The sequence below is a fragment of the Magnolia sinica genome, chromosome 19, assembly GCF_029962835.1.
Source record: "Magnolia sinica isolate HGM2019 chromosome 19, MsV1, whole genome shotgun sequence".
NCBI lineage: Eukaryota > Viridiplantae > Streptophyta > Magnoliopsida > Magnoliales > Magnoliaceae > Magnolia > Magnolia sinica.
This window is the reverse complement of record NC_080591.1, coordinates 6,214,743-6,235,050: the sequence shown is the minus strand read 5'-3', so window position 1 is coordinate 6,235,050 and position 20,308 is coordinate 6,214,743. Positions and strand designations below refer to the sequence as shown.

At 42.5% G+C, this 20,308-nt stretch overlaps 1 protein-coding gene and 1 long non-coding RNA gene across 2 annotated transcripts; both read left to right on the top strand.

Moving 5' to 3' along the window:
• Positions 1-274: 274 nt before the first annotated feature.
• On the top strand, positions 275-16,339 carry LOC131234352 (probable translation initiation factor eIF-2B subunit delta). The gene is made up of 7 exons (XM_058231170.1): positions 275-1,320; positions 7,226-7,366; positions 9,649-10,022; positions 10,682-11,426; positions 11,876-11,981; positions 12,078-12,132; positions 15,931-16,339. The coding sequence occupies exons 1-7, from the start codon at positions 783-785 to the stop codon at positions 15,991-15,993; spliced, it is 2,022 nt and encodes a 673-aa protein (XP_058087153.1). The 5' UTR covers positions 275-782; the 3' UTR covers positions 15,994-16,339.
• LOC131234353 (uncharacterized) lies at positions 12,139-14,840 on the top strand. Its single transcript, XR_009165687.1, has 2 exons — positions 12,139-13,446; positions 13,499-14,840. It is a non-coding gene; the product is annotated as an uncharacterized LOC131234353 (long non-coding RNA).
• Positions 16,340-20,308: the final 3,969 nt, after the last annotated feature.

Sequence of the window (20,308 nt, the reverse complement as noted above, 5' to 3'; positions counted from 1 at the left end):
AAGCTTTGGATATGATTCAACTTTTTTTTTCCAATGCTCTAAAATGATTTCAAAAAATGAACGAACGGTGTGGATATAATAAATACATCATTGTGGGGCCATGTAACTTTGATCTTCTTTGAACCGTTCGTACAACTTGAGTTGAGGAGCGTCGCGCTCGTCTTCGCACGACGTACCTACCCCAGCTATATAGCTGGTGTGGTACACCAGCCAATCCGCTTCCTCTCTCCTCTGTTCCTTGTGGTGCAACCCACTTCAGCTTCAGTCGGCCTTATTTTCGGGCACGGTGGGCCCACACATAGCTTTCTCTTGGGTTCCCAATCGTTGCAGTAAATTCACGTCCTTTTTCCAATCAGCAGCAAAGAAGATCAGGCCGTTTTCCAGATAGAGGCCGAGGCCCACAGAACGAAAGGTCCTGATCAAACCGCACTCGCATCACCACGCCACCACCCAATCATGTCGTGTCGTCTGACCCACACTTTCCATCAGACGATCTGACATCAAGGCTTCCGTCCCTTTCAATTTCCTTAACCCGACTTTCCTCCTCCGCCGTTCAAAAACGAAAAAGGAAAAAAAGGGTATTTCCCGAACAGATTCTTCCCATCTCTCCACCTTTTACCCTCAGCCATGACTTCTCTCTGCAAGCTCCAGAAACCCTAAACTCCCAAAACGCCCTTCCCTCTGTCCTCTCCCAATGCACATGGACGATAATACCCCTCTCTATTTTTGAAAATCCTAACAAATCGCAATCCCTCTCTCCCTCTCTCGCTCTTTTCCAATCAATGGAGGCCCGAAGAGCTTCTCGCATGGTGATCGATCCTAAAGTGCGCCAGGTGGGATTCGTTACCCCCGGCGCACCCCCCGACCGCACCCAGTCCGGGCCCACCATCGCCACGTCACCTCCCGTCGCCGACCTATCCCTCGCCGGCAACTCCCTCTCCCCGGTCATGATCCCCCCGCCTCGCCACGCGTCTGACAACCTCTCGTCTTCAATCTCCGCTGCTGCCGTGGCCCGCCCGATTCCCGTCCCGGTCCGCAGGGCCGGGGACTCTATGGTGCTCGGGAGCTACAACCCCTCGGAGTCGCTCCTGGGGACGTCGCCGATGCCATCGCCGTCGAGCAGGACCGACGATGTGGAGCTGTCAGAGGATATGTCAACGGCATCTGGGTGGATCGGGAAGGGCAGTACGGGGAAGGTCGCCGCATCGTCTTTCCCAAACAGTGGCGTGGCTGAGGTGGCAGCATCGAAGGTGGGTAATTTTATGGGGCCGATCAGTCTGACCACGGTGTCGGTGATGAAAATGCCGCTGGGAGTGTCAGGTATTCAATCACTCTTATGTATATATACATTTTAATCTATTCGCCTATTTCTTGAAGGAATTTTCTATTGAGAAATTTAATCAAATAAGCGAAATGGGGTTAAGAAAAAATGAGTTCGTTTTGCCACTGTTGTGGTTCGCCACGAAGTGTGTCCCCGCATCCCACGGGCTACCCCACTCGAGCTCGGTGTGAAATGCGCATTAATCACCTCTGGAAAGGAGTCTCGAACACGAGACCTCCCCCGTGGGCCCCAAATCGCATGGGTCACCCACCCCGAGTGTGTTCCTACATCCCATGGGCGACCCCACTTGAGCCCAATGTGAAAATGCCCCTGCATTAATCAACCCCAACTCCTGCTCTGATACCAATTTGATGCAGAACAATTAACCACTTGCTCTAAAAGCTCGAATTGTTAGAGTATGGCGAATTAATCCCTTTATCTCATAGCCCATACCCCACATCTTATGGGTTAGGACCTCGGTCAAACCCCCTTCGTGGGCCTCAAATCACATGGGCCGCCCACCTCGAGTGTGTCCCCACATCGCACGGGCTACCGCACTCAAGCCCGGTGTGAAATGCGCATTAATCACCCTTAGTAAGGAGTCTTGAACACGAGACCTCTCCCGTGGGCCCCAAATCGCATGGGTCACCCACCCCGAGTGTGCCCCTGCATCCCACAGACGACCCCACTCGAGCCCAGTGTGAAAATGCCCCTGCATTACATAATCATGTGTCAGTGATGATCCTAATATTTGATTTTTAGAGTTGAATGCGGAGCTATTGAAAAATTTCTTTGCATTGTTTTAAGTCATCTATGGATAGTTGTGTTCACAATCATCCATTCAGTGTTAAGTTTCATGTAGTGGCCAGTGGAAAGTATAGCATAGGAGTCCACAGCGCACTTCCTGATCGTCTGACTGCTCAGCATGTAAGCGCTAGTGGGCAGGGACACTCGCTGTATGCTGTGCTCCGGCAGAGGGAAAACAAACTCAAGAAATATTTATTGGATTCGAACAAACAGATAAGAAATATATGGGAGTGACAATCTACAACTCTGGGTATAACGGTACAAAAGGAAAGGGTGCCATGATCAGTCAGAGTGGATGTGGTGATTCCTCCCATGGAGAGGGGAGAGTGTTGACAATGAACTCTGTTGAGAAAAGAGCAGTGACACCATCCGATATTTTCTTAGTTCTTATCTAACTTCTGATTTGGGGTGGAATGTTGGAAAGCGGAAGGCTGCTTAGTGTGGGTTCCGTTTTCCACACTACCCCAAACACCAAGTGAATCAGGTATGCTTGTGAAGCCCTGACAACCACAACTTGGTAAAACCAATGACCCAAAATGCTGCCTAAACCTAATTCCTATTTTAAATTCCTCTTTGGCTGTTATGCTTCTCTAGACCTAGTATTATAGGATCCCTGATCTGAGTCTTTGCGCAGGATTCTGGGGTTTTCAGTTTTGATAAGTGGGGCCCATGATTCAGCAATCCAAGCCGTTGCTCTGTTGTGTATACTGTGGATACACTATTCCTCAAAATATTTCTCTATCTCTCTCTCTCCCTCTCTCAGATGACTAAATTTATTTAAAAAGCACAACAAAAACAAGAACAATCAGCATTTATCACCTTGGCATCACTAAATCAATGGGGGCAAAGATGCAACATATGCCCTGAAATCTTTGGCAGGACAATTAATGCACCTAGATCAAGAAAGAACCCATTTACGGTGGAATTTAACAGACCAGGTTGATGCTTCAAATTGCACAAGGGAAGAAGCAATGATTGTGATCAAGCTTAACAGAACTCTAGTGTTGTACTGCAGATCGCAATATCCCCCCAACACTACTACTGTAGAGAAACACAATAATTTGCTCAAGAAAAGTATCAATCAACTTTGTTCTTCCATATGGCCTAAAGAAGGAGCTTACAAGTTCCTCCTTCAGAAAATCCTTGGCACAATCTAGGGAATATAAAAATAGAATTCTTTATCAGCCAAGATCTCTAAAATAACAGACCAAATAAACAGGACAATCTAATAAAATAGATCTCCTATCATAGAAATATATTTCCCAACATAGAAACATTAAAAAGGAAAATAGAATCTAAAGAGGAAACTGGGTCTTTTCTTATGCAGACTTGCAGAGCACGCACGTGTGGGATGTGATGCAGTTGCATCAACAATCTTAATGCTTCTATTTTGGCTGGCAAATAGACAGTTAAGAGGAGAAATGTAATAACAGTCTGCTTTCAACCGAAAAAATACCAAGATTGGTGAGTAGGATCTTCCTTTACAGTAGAGTTTTGAGTTAGGCATGGTACACCCATGTGTTCCATAATAGACTGATTGTCTGGATTATTGAACGATAGGCCCCACTTTTCAAAAAGTGAAAACTTGACTGTACTGTCAACTGTTCAAATACTGGGGTGGAGGATCCTATAATTCTTCTCTCTAGACTCCTGCCATTATTTTTTGTCCCATGCTTGCCGTTTATAACCCATCTTCAGAATTGTCGCTCCTCTTGGCATCATTGGAGCCACTTCCCCAACTGCTGCTCCTTGTTAACGGTTTCGTATCTTCTAGTTTCCCCTCCTATGGCTGGCCACTAGAGAGTTTTGGACTTTCTCTTGAGACCTGAGAGGGATCTCGACCTGATGTGGATATGATGGAATTGGATGGTGTATTCTATGCCAAGGGATTTCTTGACTAGATTAGCTCCACAGAGGATATTTCTTACTTTAAGGAAGTTCTTGATTACAAATGCTTGAAAATGGCCTTCATTAATTTGTGGGGATGTGCTTTGGCTTGGTGGGGCCACAAACCACATGGGTTTGGTAGCTGGGAGAAGCTATGTCTTGAGTTGAAGGAACCTTTCCCACTGCAGATTACTTCTACTCTTTACCAAAGTCTCAAAATTCTTTGCCAAGGGGCTTGGAGTCTGGAGAAGTAGACTGAAGAACTGTACCAAGCAGAACAACATGACAGAGAGCAAAGGACAAATGGTTGCGTGTGTGTGTGGATGGGCTTCAATTGCACATTGCAACCCCATCTCGATAACAGTCAATAATGAACCATACCATCTTGCACTTTAGGGGAGAGGCAATTCAAATAGGCACCTCAAGGCAATTGACCAGGTCCATAGCTCTTTTCAATCTTCTACAGACGGTGAATTGAGTGTTGAAGGTGCTGAAAACATGGACATGGGGTCACACCCTCCCCAATTGCCCTTACAAGAAATCTGATCCAGCTTTTAATGAAGCAATCCCCACCATGCAAGTGCTGGTCTAGATTGTCCTCCCCAACATGTTTCAGTTTCATTCAAGTGTCTCATTATGAACCTAAATCTTTCAAAGAGAAAGTAATAGTTTTCTTTCAATGGCTTGGTTTATGTCAAAACTCAAAATGGTGGGCTTTCTTATGCATTGGTAGCTACAGGAGACGGGCATTCTAATCCAGTTCCAAAAGAACTAGAACCTTGATATGTAGACATAATTCCGATCAATTTCTTGATGAATTGCTTCTCACGAGAGAGATCCAACACTAGATTTACTTATTTTTTTTTCACCCCATAATTGCTCAAAGCATGAGCTAGAAGTCTAGAGCTCATTCGGATGTGGATCATGGGAGTGACTATTCTTGAAATGAAAATAACCGAGAATGCTCCAACATGCAATTTTATGGGGCCTGTGGAAGGAACAAAAGGATTTTTGTAGACAAGCCATCCTCGAATGAAATAATGAAAAAGATCAAAGTTTCTCTTATTGAGTGGAACTTCAATGCTAAAAGAGTTCAAAGAAGTCTTGATACTAGACATGGTAAGAAGCTGCAATGACATAATCAATGAATCTAGTGGGTCTGTGGTGTAAACTGCTTGGTGGGTTCCCTTTCATGCAGGATGGTGTAATTTGAATGTGGATGGCAGCTCAATGTGGATAGCCGCGACCCAGTGAAGATGGTATTTTCCAGATAAATTTGGAAGCAATCAAGACAGGTTTTAAATCTTATTAATGACCATTCAAAGTTCTCAAGGTTCATCATTGAAGGAGATTCCAAGAGTGCCATTGCTCGGTTTTTTGGGATGAGAGTGGTGCCTTGGAAGAGGCAATTTTTCGTAAGTGAGATTAAAAGATTGACATCCCTGGCTGAGGATATGATCCTTGATAGAGTTGAATGGCGGAACAAGATTAGTGTAGACAACCCCTATTAGTTGGGATAAGCCTTAGATGATGATGTTTATGGTTTTTGTACTATATTTCCTTTAAGTTGTCCCTAGAGAAGCTGGCTCCTTAGGTGATTGCCTCACCAAGCAAGGTGTGACCTGGGATTCTTTGTGTGTTGGAGATGCATATTGCATTTCTGTTTGCATAATTGATTACATTTAATTCCTTGTTTTTCTCCCCAAATAAAAGCTCATTTTTGCATATGAAAAAAGAAAAGGAAAGATAGGTATCAGGAGCAAGAGCGGCTCCTTGTATAGAAGGTTCCTGCTCTGAGTCTTATCTTTGGTTTGGTTTGTTCAAATCAAGCAGCTTTGGTTTTGTCAAATCGAACAGCTTACAGGATCCGCCCTATGAATAATGAGTCTTGGAGTGGAAAATGGTGTGATAAAAAAGACAAGTGCATGTGTTGTCCTGGTGGTTTTGGGGATGTTTGAGTTAAGACAATGATTTTGTATCATTTTCATATTCAGTGGTTGGATAATATGGCCAACGTGTTAGCCAATGCATGTGTTTTAAAAAATGAATTTGGTTAGCTTTTATCATTCAACAGGGATTAGGCCGGGGAGCGAATTGAAAATTATGTCTAAACTGCGTGGGAACTTGTCCTTTGAAAAAAAAAGGTGTGGGGACTTACCTGTTGGTTATGCTTTTTGAAGTTACCAATAAGTTTCTTATGGTGTTAATGAACAAAGTCTTCTGTCCAGTGATTGGACAGTTTGTGGTTATACTTTTTTTTAATCATATCCTTGTTTCCGATCTTCATCTTACTCTCAAATTTACAGAATTTTTAATCTCCTATTTATTTGTAAATTATGCCTTCTATGGAAGGGATATTCTATGAATAAACATGGCAAACTCCTTACTGCTGACCTTTGGGTTGGAAGCTTCACTTCAATTGAAGCTCTTTTTGGCAACTCAGGTCCCTTCAATTTGGGGTATGTCGAGAGATGACAAAGGAATCCATTTATTTTTATCCGGCCTATTGGGCATGATAGCTTCTGTTGAAGCTGACACAAGAGCATTGTGTGTTGTTCAAATCCTATATTTGCCATTTGCTTGTTGAAGGTGCTTGTACGACCATGGTAAATTGGGCATATCCGAGGTCATGAGTGGTGGAAACTTTCATTAATTTTTTGATGATCCAATGTCTTTTCTACTAGTTTATTCTATCCTTCCCCCAAGCATTGTGAGAGGCTTATGATTTAGATTATTCCCTAATCAAACATGGAGTGACAAGACGGTTTCATTCACTCATCGCATCTTTTCCTCTCCTGGGTTCTTTATTTCCCATGGCTTTATTTCAATCGAGAAACCTTACTATTCAAAATAAATAAGAAAAGTAATGATGCATCATGCATTCCAAAATGGCTTACAGCTAGTGTTGGTGCTTCCGAGTCATTCTTTGGCCATGCCATCTCTTTGTAATGTTATTCTTTGAGAAGTCTAAAATCTGTCCCTGCATGGGGTGGGTTTAAGTCATAGTACAGATTTGGTATAAACTTTGTTGTTTGCCATTACCATTATTGAAACTGATGTGTTTGTGTACAAAGACTCCATTTTGTCTAAACACCTTTCCTCTATAATGTTTGTCCATAACTGCTTCTTGGTGCCCCCCCCCCCGGCACAAAAAAAAGAAAAGAAAAGACCGAATTGTGATGTTTTATGCTGATCAAAAGATTCATGCAGAAAAAGGTGGAAGGGCGTTGGCTGAGGTGCAAAATGAACGTGCTGGGGGTTCAAAGCCATTGAAAGAGAAAACCTCAAAAGCTGAAAGACGTGCCATTCAAGAGGCTCAACGAGCTGCTAAGGCTGCTGCAAAAAATGCAGGTAAATCCCTCTTATTCGTTTTCTTTCTTTGATTCTGGAATTTAGTGCTACTGTCATTTACCTTTATTTGCACTTGATCCAGCAAAACATTTTTTTTTTTTCCTGTCTTTCCTTGTGCTTTTATTGCATATTATTATTATTTTAAATGCCAATGGATGGTCTCATTGACAGTTCAATTCATGCATTGGAGATTATGGCGTGACAAGGTTCTTGACTTTCTGATTACTGAGTCGCATGCATCTGGTCTATCTTGCCTGATGGTGCGGCTTGAAGATTCTAAATGTTATATGCAATGTTATCGAATCGCATATGCGATGATGTGCGAGTGTGATTGCATATGCCTATGCGCATATGCGACTTTTTTTTTCAAAAATAAATAATAAAAAAGGAAAAAATTCCAAAAAAAAGTAAAACAATATAAGAAATTAAGGAGAGCTTTCCTAAGTTAATAAATAACTGCTTTTACATATTTAAAATACATTTGAGAGAAATAAAATCAATTAAACTATGAATTAAACATCAAGTCATCAACATTCAACAATATAGTTAACAAGTAAGAAGCAACAACAAAATCAACAAACTATATATTTATTACTGTAGAAAATCAACAAGCTATCTTTCTTGAAACTAGAAAGTGCTTGAATCTTGATCTTCCAACTTCCAAGAGAGGGAATGTATGAGAGAGAGAGAGAGAGAGAGAGAGAGAGAGAGAGAGAGAGAGAGAGAGAGAGAGAGAGGAGGAGGTTTGGAAGCCTTTTTATAGGCAAAAAGTTGTTTTTTTGCAAAAAGAAAAAAAGGTGCCATGGCCAATATGCGATCGCATACATATATTTTTGCATATGCCACATATGCAATCGCATGTGCCATGATCGCATATGCTATCTGCATATGTGGTCGCACATGACAACACTGGTTATATGTAAAGCTGCTACTTCGATTACTTTGATACACTCACAATGAACGTATGCGCACACACTTCAGCAAGTGAGTGTCAGCCGATCAAGACAAAAAGTGCATTTGGAGTTTCCAAATGCTAAGACTGCGGTTGTTTGTCAGTAATGAATCTGAAAGTTTAAAATTAGACATTGGAAGCTAGAAACTTTGTGTTTATTGAAGTGATCTTTTATTGTCTGTCTTATCTAACCAATTGTCTTGTACTTTGTTCAGCGCGTCTGGACTTGACTGCAGGAATTGCAATAATAATCATTCATTCATTTGGATCACATGTGCCTTTGGAAATTATCGAGTGTCATCAGCAATATTAATTTGATTCTACTTGTTCTTCGGTATTGATGTTATTGGTTTCAGTTTGCCCACTGATGATAATCTATCCAGGTGTTAACCATGATGAGCGTGGGCATATGTAGATTCTAGGGGCACCCAGTGTGCTATCTTAAAATTGTTTATGCTATTCTAGCCTTGTGTCTCCTTTTAAAAAATTGATAATTTACTAAATGAACGCCAAAGGCAGCCCACAACTACAAACACAAAATCCAACTTAAAGAAATACAATCTACAGGAATTTTCAAGATAGAAACCCACTCCAACAAATCCCAGTTCGCCTTCCTAAAAATTTCTGCAGCCGAGCCATTTCTATACCAAAATATTTCTTCCCCCCCAGAAAGCTGCTAACAGAGAAAGCCTTCACAAGATCTTGCCTTCTTTACCATTGCTACCTCCGTGCTAAGCCGAAAACAAGCACTCTATTGTACCCAACATCACCCAAGGAATCTTGAAAAGCCCAAAGAACCTATCCCAAACCGATCCGGCGAGCGGATAATGAATAAACAAGTGATTTACTGACTCTGTGTATCTAAGACACATGGAATGCATGTTGGGAACGACCAGTGGGTATGTCTCCTTTCCACTACTTGTGAAGTAGAGCGTCTCCATCCTATGTAATGAGGGCCCTCTATTTCTAAAGACTGCCCTGCCATGCCTGATGCACATCAAGTCAGCTATACTAAAATACCCTAAAATCTTTATACTTATGTTTCAGTTGTACCTTTATACTTTTTATACAGTTCTAATGTGTCCGTTTGTGCAGATAGTTATTTATTTATTTATTTTTAACTTTTAAAAATACATTCTGCAGTTGAACAAAAGTTCAATACCCATTTTTCATCATCATAATATATCAGTAAAGATGTGCCAATGTGTTGGGTTTCCCAGGATCTCCTGTGTCTGATGCCTGGTGCCCATTTCTGAAACTGTTTCCTTGTCCAAGTTTTATTCTCCATCTAACCATTGCGCATGGCCTTCTTGCATGGTGATGATTGCAGGAGAAGGAAGCAAGCCTGCAACTGCTTCTGGAGGAGCGGCGACAGCAAATTCCAAGCAATCTAAAGGTGTGAAGCTGCCTTCACAGAAGAAAGATAGTGCTCCAGGTACGCCTTCAGTTGCGGCTTCGGAGAAGAAAGGTGCCGATCGACCTCCAGAAAAAGACAGGAAGAAAGATGTCCCTCACCCGCGTATGCAATTTGATGATGAGCAACGAGTCGAAAAGGCTAAAAAGCGTGCAGTGGTTAAGCAAACTGAAGCTAGAAACAGGGTTGAATTGTTCAGACATTTACCCCAGTATGAACATGGAACTCGGCTTTCTGACCTTGAGTCGAAGTTTTTCCAGCTTGATCCAATGCATCCTGCTGTTTACAAGGTATGTGTTTTGACATCCTACCGTCTCTCAGAAAATTGAAAATGATGCAGGCATAGGGCCGGGAAACTGAGACATGAATTGTTCCCCAGGATTTTCATTTCTCCCTCTTCTTCCAGCGACAACAACTCCTATTTTGCAGAAGATTTGCGATGCATGAGAGTAACAAATGTGTACGAGATCCAGGTTGTTCATCTGGTGGGGCTTGTTGTTTATGGGCTGTGGCTGAAAAAGTCTGGTCCAATCATGTGGGCTGCACAGATATGAGGAGAATGGATGGTTAAGAAAATGATCGAGGGTCCACATTTATTGTACACGTGGCTCACAGGATGATTGGACCAGCCTGATTTTTAGGGCATGGAACATGCATGGTGGGGCCTACTTGATGATAGCCAGGATCTTGCACATGGTGGAGTAGATTCCAAATCCTAGTCTATGCGAGTAGCCATGGCTGTATATGTTTAAATATTTTACAAAACTATCCTGAATTAATAGACCATGTACAGTGTTGTTTGTAAAGAATGATGAAATGCCTCTCGTTTGGAACTTCGGATTGGATGAAGTGATTGGCTATCCAAGTTTCAGATCATGTTTTGAGCACAATTCGACAAAAAAGATTCTATCTGATCCTCCCTAACATCTTTTCTATCAATGCTTATCAGGTTGGGTTGCAGTATTTGGCTGGGGATATTTCTGGCGGCAATGCACGTTGTGTTGCAATGCTTTTGGCATTTAAAGAGGCCATTAAGGACTATTCCACACCACCCGAAAAAAATCTCATTCGAGATTTGACCGCAAAAATTGGTAGCTATGTTTCATTTTTGATCGAGTGTAGGCCCCTTTCAATCAGCATGGGAAATGCAATTAGGTTTCTGAAGAACACAATTGCCAGGTTGCCTTTGACGTTGTCAGAGTCGGAAGCAAAAGCTTCACTCCAGTCAGATATTGAACGTTTTATAAATGATAAGATAGTGCTTGCTGATAAGGTGATAGTGAGGCATGCAGTAACAAAGATCAGAGATGGGGATGTGCTGCTCACATATGGGTCATCTTCTGTCGTTGAAATGATACTATTGTATGCTCATGAGCTCGGGAAACAGTTCCGTGTTGTGGTAGTAGACTCACGTCCAAAGCTCGAAGGCCAAGCATTGCTTCGGAGGCTGGTGGCGAAGGGCCTCAGCTGTACTTACACACATATAAATGCTATTTCCTATATCATGCATGAAGTAACACGAGTTTTTTTGGGAGCTTCTTCTGTGTTATCTAATGGAACCGTTTATTCAAGAGTTGGGACTGCGTGTGTTGCTATGGTTGCTCATGCTTTCCGTGTTCCTGTTTTAATATGCTGCGAAGCATATAAGTTCCATGAAAGGGTACAACTTGATTCTATATGCTCTAATGAACTAGGTATGTCTGAGCCATACACCAGCTCCTGAGATTCAAGAAGCTCGTCCCTTTCTTGTTATAGTTTTGCTAGGCCCATAAGTGGCGAATGTGCCAACCACGAGGCAGATGTCATTGCCATGCGCCAGTTGGGCCCCAAGATGACCTGGCTAAAAAATCAGGCCACTCAACTCATCAAGTGGACATGTATGCGAATGTTGACTGTTCACAAATTTTTTAGAACCATCTTTTTTTTTTTTTAATTATTTTTTTTATTGCCTGGTCATCCGCACAGTGGTGCCCACCCGATGCCATGTTCAGATGTTGGCCTCACTTTCCAGTGTCACTCCATGTAACCACATGCAGAGGCCATGGGAAGAGGTGCTCGCTTGCATAGCAAACTCTGCTTATTGTATGTGCACTGACATTCTTCAGTAATGATTTATCTTTTTAATGTTTACATTGTTTCTCAGGTGACTCAGATGCCATTGCAAAGGTTCCTGGAAGAAAGGATGTGAATTATCTGGATAATTGCTCTGATATTGAAAATCTACAAAATTTACAACTTCTGAATCTTGCGTGAGTATATGGCATTTGAATAATAGGAGAACTCAGCAATTTGATTTTACCCATGTTGGTTTTGCAAATTCTTATTTTAATATGTTGCTGTAACAGTTATGATGCGACTCCTTCAGATTATGTATCAATGATAGTCACAGATTATGGAATGGTAAGTCATAATCCCCCTTTGAGTTCCAAGTTTTGATCTCTTTCTTTCTTTTTAATAGGAACAGTTATAAGAAGTTAAAAACTTCTATATTCTTCCCTCCGTTGTTTTCTTTTAGTCGTGGAAGTCAGTGGTGCCGACTTGTGTTCCATTTAAGGTTATAAACATGAGCATGAGGTGGAAAGCTTGGTGGATTAAATGAATGACTAGCTATGGTGCTTGTTTGCCACACCATTTTGTATCCACCATAAACGTGGTGTGTGTACATGTACGTCAATCCAGGCCGTCCACATTACATGCTCTGTTGTGGACGAAACATAGCCTGAAAATCACATCATTGGACTGATCCTAACCATCTAATTGGTGCCCATTAAATGGGTGGTTGAAAATTCATCATTGCTCGAAATTCTATGGATGAAATAATATCTTTTGGATTGATAGAGAAATGAGATGGTTAAGGACTAAGATCATGAGGTTGGTTTGGGGCTGTACTATTAGGGCGCTTTATTTGGATGATAGAGAATGATAAACATGTATAATGGGGGGTCACTACTAGCTGACATGGCGTTTGCAATCACACTGTGGTCTAACTCACCCCATGAAAATACGAGTGCATTCACTGGTTAGAAATACGAAATTACAAATTTTGGGAGGAGAAAAAATTTCATGGAAAATAATAATAAATAATATATTTTTTTATGACGACGGGGTGTCCCCGCCCCTTTTTAAGGTGAGATTAATCCCTGCAGATGCATGCAATCACCCACAAACCACATGCATTAGGTAAAGCACAAGGAGGGGAATCAAACTCACGTCTGTGGGGAGCAAACCCACGACGCTAGCCATTTGCCCAAACCCTGGGCGGGTATGGGAAATAATAATTGCATCGAAATGGATGAAAAATTTCTTTTGAATCTGAAATATACTTTTAAAACTTTAATAGGCAGCACGAGGACAATGAATCCTAAGTGCGTGCAGGGAACCAATTTTCATTTTAGAGCTGTTGGCTGAAACTTTAATAGGCGGCATGAGGACAATGAATACCAAGTGCGTGCAGGGAACCAATTTTCATTCTAGAGCTGTTGGCCGAAATGCCTCAACTCCACAATCCACAATAGGTGAATTCATGGTTTAGCTTTTCTAGAGCACTTTTTAAACATGTGCAATTTTTAGTTTTGGTACCCTTGTCACTGCAGCTTCGCATTGGCAGCTACAGTTGTAGAGGTGTGCTAGATCCACATGCATCATCTCCACATGTAGGAATTGTGCCAACGTGACTCGTGTGGGACACCTGAGTGGGAAAGCAGATGGTCAAAGGTAGCTCTCTCTGTGGGGATGAACACCAGAGTGGGAAAACAGATAGTCAAAGGTAGCTCTCTCTGTGGGGATGAACACCAGAGTGGGAAAACAGATGGTCAAAGGTAGCTCTCTCTGTGGGGATGATTGGTGCAAAAATCAGGCCAGTCCACTTAACAGATATAACATCTCTGTATGAAAAGAACTGACGGTTTTGAAAACATTCAATGTACTTGAGGCCAGCCTGAATTTTGTGCTAGGACATGTTCTCAGTGAGGACCAGTGTAGTGTGTATGATAGATCCAGGGTTCAATCCTTGTTAGTGTTACCTTTCAAAAAAAAAGTTCTTAGTGAGGGCCAACTTAGCCTGCTCGGATGTCCCACACACATGCCTGGATGCAGTGATTGTATGAAGGCATATTTGGATAAGGGGTGATTGTGGGGGCAACCAAACCTTGAAGTTGCAATGGAAATCATATAGGACTTGAGTTGCATGAGGATCCTCAATCCCCTTCAATGAAACCTATTATTATTAAACAATTTATTATTGTTATTATTATTATTTTATTTTCTCTTTTGGAACTTTTTTCATTTATAATTAGTGCTCAGTGTGTAAATTTACTTTTTCAAATAAATGGGAAATCAGTTAGTTTTACCTAGAAATGGGCCCAGGGTGGAAGCTGGAACTGCAGCTTTAAAAGATTTTAATACTTGGGACATAATGTTCGAAAAAATAAAAATGGAAATATCAAAGAAAATAGAACTTGATCAATGTAGTTCTTATTTTATTCATTATCAATTATCAAAAGAATCTTGAAAATGATAAATAATAAAATGACAAAATTCCAATTGATGGTCAGCTGCAAGAGCTTTGCTAAGCCCACACACATGCAATAAAGCACATGTACAAGCCACACATGAGGCAGCATGTCAGTGACAGGTGCAAGATCCAATCCATCTATCAGAATGGCACAGCTATCTTGATACCCAAGCCCAAGAATCATCCACTGGTCAGGTGGGTCACAGATTGCAAAACAAATTTACAGCTCTGAAAAACTTGGCTGAAGTTTTTTAAACCACCCATCTTTTTCTAACATTGAGGTCCCCTTGCTGATTGGACCAAATTTTATTTTTGGGAAAACATGTGGAAGGTCGGACCAACCCGATGGATGGATTAGATCTCACACCTATGTGCCGTGCTAGCACACATGTGGGGGTGTACATGAACTTATATTCTCACTTGTGTGCTCTTAGCAATGCTCCAACTGCAAAATAAGCAATTGAAAGTTTTGGCAAAAATGGCTTGAACTACTAGAAGAGATTGCAGAAGCTGCCTGTCTTTTCCATGCAGCTTATCCATTGTCTACAGTGTTAGAATTGCATGATATAATTGCCGATTAGATAACACACATATTTTAAGAATGGAATTTCAAGGGCTATTGAATCATTTGTTTTGTCAAGAATCATCTGTCAATATTAAAAACCTTCATCATAGGACGATTGGGCTTTCAACTGACTGCAAAACTCTTATATTAATCACAAGCCAATCTAGGAGGTTTCTGGTGCATGGTTCATCAATGGTCCCCACAATGTCTGCTACTTTAGGTTAGTCTTGTGATCCTCATGTCCTGACTGAAGGGCCTGAAGCTTAAACCTACAAATGTCCCACGAGGCTTGATTCCCTCATAGGAAGAGGCAAGACATACTGGAAGATACTTTCAGAAACTGCACTTTAATGAATCATTCTCTGAGTTTCTTTTCTTCTTCTTCCTTTTTAATGTTAATTTCTTATTTTGTGCTGAACTGTGCGAATTAGTGAAACTGAATTTTATATGAAAACTGCAAGGAGGCCTGCCCCACCATATGATGACAGTTTGATGTTCATCCAAAAGGTGCCACCATGTATGGGCTACATTGGAAAATCTTACTGATAAGACATCCTCATCATCCATACAAAAAGAGTCTGAAACTGCTCATTTGGATCATTATTTAGAATTATAGGTGCAACTCGGGTGGGTCGGGTTGGGTTGAGGGTCAACCCGAGCCCAGCCTGAGATCATGAGGGCAACCCGTAACCCAACCTGACCCAACAATAATTCCAAACCAAGGTGCCTGATGAAATCCTCTGGATGCCCAACCCAACACATCTTGACCTAAGCCCAACCCGACCTAATCCGATCCAAACTTGCTCAACCCAAATCCAATCTGAATTGAAATTGGGTTGGCATTTCCAACGTGTGGACCTTGATGACCCGACCTGACCCGAACTTGGGTTGCCCAATTTAGAACTCACCTTTGTACCAATGGGGCCATTTTTTACAAAGTTGAGTGACATCTCTGATGAGTGAGATTTTATTTTATTTTTGTAATGTGGTGCATTTGTGGTGGGACCTTCTAGACGGTCAGTCTGGATCATCACTCGATGGGGTAGAAGGGGTGAGCCTCATTTCACTTTGTATATCGTCATCGTTTATATACATCAATGGTTGTTTATGTTGGTTGCAGGTGCCACCGACAAGCGTGCCAGTCATCGTCCGAGAATACCGAAGAGAGCACTTGTGGATATAGAGGGATAGATCAACACTAGATTAAGTGGCACTTTTGGCTATTAGTTTTCTTGCTCGAATTCCAATCTCAGTCGAATGTCTTGTGGCAAATAAGACTTAGGAAATCTCTGATCGTTTAGCCTGCAGGCCATATCGTCCTTTCTTCTTCGCAGTTCCATTTTCTTTCCCTCTGGTTTGAATAATGTTTTCAGGCCTCATCAAATTTGCTGGCGATTTGGATTTTGTTAATCTCGACTCAGTGAAGAGCGCGGCTTCTTCGCCTCTCCGGGCAGTTTTGTTGGGGATGCTTGGCTTCTTTCTGTAATCTGACTCTGGATTTTCTCGAATGCATCTGTTTTAGGTGAGAATCCCTGAATAACACTCGGGATAGAGATAGGATAATGCCGGAACCTTGTTTTGTCATGTTTCTGCTATCTGTCCCTTTTATCTAGGGCTGTGAATGACTTGGATCATGGGCCACCTGATTATTTATTGGGGCCTTTAAATGTGGACCTGCAGCCAACCCCAAACGTGGCTAACCCATGGTTTTAAGATTTGGACGAGTACAATATGACTTGTCCGAGTTGACTTGGATTCGGTATACCCTCTGATCCAGTTTCATACCACCATCACCCTCCCGAGTCACCCCAACTCGGGCGAGTCATGCTGATGCAACCCCTGATCATGACTCAAGGCTGACTGATACGAGTTGCTGAGTATTAAAACCATGTCAAAACCGGTGTTTTGAGTCAGACCAGGTCCACTTGATCATTAGGCCAACCTGAACCATTGGGATCCCTTTTCCATCTGTGGCTGCAAGGTGTTTGCATCTGGATGGACCTGGATCTGACCTGATTATTTATTGGCTCCTTAGTTGAAATAGATCCAAACCGGTGGACCTGAATATGGTGCCACCAAACCCTGAATGAGTTGGGCCAGGTTGACCCAACCCATTTCCAGCCCTACTCTTCTCATGTTTTGCCTGACTGGATGGTTTTAGTATTATCAGGGTCTCTCAATTTGGCAGGTTTGATTGACCATTTATTTTACTTTTGGGTTGGGGTACCTCCATGTTTGGGCCCACTTCTGGCTCTGTTGGGTCACCAAAACAGGAAGGTGGTTGCTTTTATGGATTTGCTGACTCGTCCAAGTCAATTTGGACCCAGTGATCTGGTCCCAACTTGACTCAGGACTGAGTCACCATGTCTTCATTCCATGGCTGCTTTGTCAAGGCAGCTGAAAACGAAGCACACCAGTTTGTTTTTTTTTTTTAAGACCTCGAGTGTTGAAACGAGGTGTCTCCGCTCAGTCTGTCAGTTGAGCTATGGATCTGGGTATAACGAAGCACACCAGTTTGATGATCAAGGCAGTCCATTTGGTGGGTCCACCACCATGGACCAGTGAAAAAATTGCATGGGAACTGATGATTCATTCAGTTTCATGATTGTGATCACTCTACCATGGATATCCATGGGGCGCTGATTGAATCAATCCGATGATTGTCAGCTCTCTATCAGGTGCGTTGCTTCACATCCACCCTGGAAACAGAGAAATCGGGTCTGTCCAAGTGGGGGTTAAGCCACACCATAGGGAAAGAGTTTGGATGGGACGCCCACCATTATTTATGTGGGGCCCACTGTGAATGTGCTGAAATCATGCTGTCCTGAAACTCAGGTGGGCGACACCATGTTTTAGGGAAACGGATTGGCTACTCCCCCTGCCACCAGCCAATGGCTGATGGTCGCTGCTCTCTAGGCCCCACCATGATGTATGTGCTTATTTTTCTAGATCATTTTATGGTATGAGACCAAAAATGAGGTATATCCCAATCTCAAGTGGACCATATTACAGGAAACAGTGTTGAATGAACGTAGACCATTAAAAACTTTTTGGGGGCCATAAAAGTTTTGGATCAAGCTTATCTTTGTTTTTTCCCTTAATCTAGGTCTATATGATCTAATCAACAGATTGGATGTCAAATAAACAGTACAGTGGGCATTAGGAGGATTTTAATGGTGGATATCCAATCACTATTGTTTTCCTGTGGTGTGGTCCACCTGAGAATTATATCCCTCTCATTTTTTTTTAATACCTAAAATGATCTGTAAAAATGGATGAACGGAATGGATGAAACACATACATTATGGTTGGGCCCACAAGCACCAACCATCAGACACGGGGATGGTGGCAGGGGGAGTAGCCAATCCATTTCCATGTTTTAGGCATGATTTATACCTTTTCCTGTGGTGAGGCCCACCTGAGTTATATAGATCGGTGTGAGGTTTGGGCGCGGATTGGGTACTACCCCCAGCATGACCTAGCTAGAGCCGGACGGTTATGGGGCTCCATGGGCCCCAACGTGATGTATATGTTTTATTCCGTAAATTTTGAATGATCATTTTATGGCATTAGCCCAAAAAGGATGTAGATGGAAGGCTCAAGTGGACCACACCACAGGAAGCAGTGGGGATTAAAATTCTACCGTTGAAAACTTCTTGGGGGGCCACAAAAGTTTTGGATCAAGCTGATATTTATTTTTCCCATTCATACAGGTCTATGTGACCTTGTGAATAGGTTGAATACCAAATAAACATCACGGTGGGCCATAAGAAGTTTTCAACTGTACGAGTTCTTGCAGTGTGGTCCACTTGAGCCTTCGATCTGTTTTCATTTTGGGCTCGTGCCCTAAAATGATCTTTCAAAATGATGGACGGCATAGATAAAACATACACATCATGTCGGGCCCCACAGAGCCCCTGACAGGACCGTCTGTCTGTGGCTAGGTCCTGGTGGGGGTAGTGTCCAATCTGCACCCGTGAGGTTCAGGTTCAAGGCCAATCATTAGGTGGGGACCTGATGGACGATGTGGATCTCCTGAACGTGAAGAGTTAGGCACGACCCCTGTACGGCCTAATGCCAGCGTTTTCCATTTCAGCCCAGTATGAACATGCGACTCAGATTCCTCACCAGCTTAATCAAGATGCATCCTTCTTACTGAGTGCTTCTCTTACAAACACCCCTCTTCCAGGTTGTTATGGGCCATCGCCCAAAAAAAAAAAAAGGCTGGTCCAGTTGTGTGGTTCACACATTATCATCATCATTGTCTAAGGGGTCGTTTGGATGGTTTTGATCGTAATTCCTCCCCCAAACATCACCTGTAAATGACTAACCCATAAATCAATTACCTCTGCCGTTCCACTCTAACAATTGCTCATGCAGGAGGCATTTCTAAAGACATTTGTATATTTTTATCGATGGAGTGTCTCATAGCGAATGAGATTTTTACTGTATGTCCCATTAATAGTGGGGGCCTTATGAATGAACAACGTGAATTATCACGTGCTCGCACCATGGGGTGATATTCAGCATCCACATTACCCTTCAATCATCATCATCATCGTCATCTAAGCTTTAGACGAATTAATTATGGATGGCTGTTGGGAGAAAGATCCTTTCTTGACCAGACGGACAATAATATTAGAATTAAAAGAAAATAGAAAATAATGTAAACCACAACATAGATATTTACGTGGGTGCTAATCCACTATGCTCAAAGGTAAAAAACTAAAGTAGCGACTCCCAATCCACATAGTCACGGATCTTGCAAACTTGCGAATGTGAGCAATGGGATTGTAAATGGGCTGACTGGGACATGGTGAGTGATGTACAGGACGGTCCATGAGTTAAATATCAGGGCCTAGTCCTTGCCCTTCCCATTAGATAAACATTCACGAAATAAGTCAATTAAGCAGGCTGTCATGTTGGGTTTTATGTGTGATCAAACCCAGGTGCAGCTCATGGGCCTTCAGGTCCACCCAAATATACCCCAAAGCAACCTGGGCATGGGTAGATCCTGCCGCTGCTAGCCTACTTTCATGATTACTGGCCTGTATGCTACAGACCCATCTACCCAATCTGCGGAGCCCTCAGCGGTCCGCATCAGCCATCTCTCTATGGTCCAGGCCTGGGCCCCAAACTTTGGGTTGAGGGCCCAAGATAGCCCAGCTTGAAATCTAAGCCCGGGCTGGGCCTGTTCAATTGCGTGTCTGTGTTCAGATGGGCTTGGCCCATGCTAGTTATGAATGGTCTGGCCCATGCACGGAAGCATGCACCATGTTTCACACGTGTGAGATCCAGTGCGTACATTTTGAGAGTCCGCAGTGTAGCTTCCTTGGCCAAAAGTGATGCATGCCCACTCAAAATGGGGAGCGGATTAAGTGCGGCCCCGGCCTCACCTAAGATGGTGCAGACCTTACCGTGGGGCCCACCTTGATACATGTATTCTATATCAGCTCTGTCCATCCGTTTTTATGGATAATTTTAGAGAATAAACCAAA

Excerpts from the sequence above, each read along its gene's own strand:
- LOC131234352 (XM_058231170.1), top strand. The coding sequence starts at position 783 with ATGGAGGCCCGAAGAGCTTCTCGCATGGTGATCGATCCTAAAGTGCGC. Across the intron at positions 10,023-10,681 it reads TGCATCCTGCTGTTTACAAG|GTTGGGTTGCAGTATTTGGC; the intron begins GTATGTGTTTTG and ends AATGCTTATCAG. Across the intron at positions 11,427-11,875 it reads TATATGCTCTAATGAACTAG|GTGACTCAGATGCCATTGCA; the intron begins GTATGTCTGAGC and ends ATTGTTTCTCAG.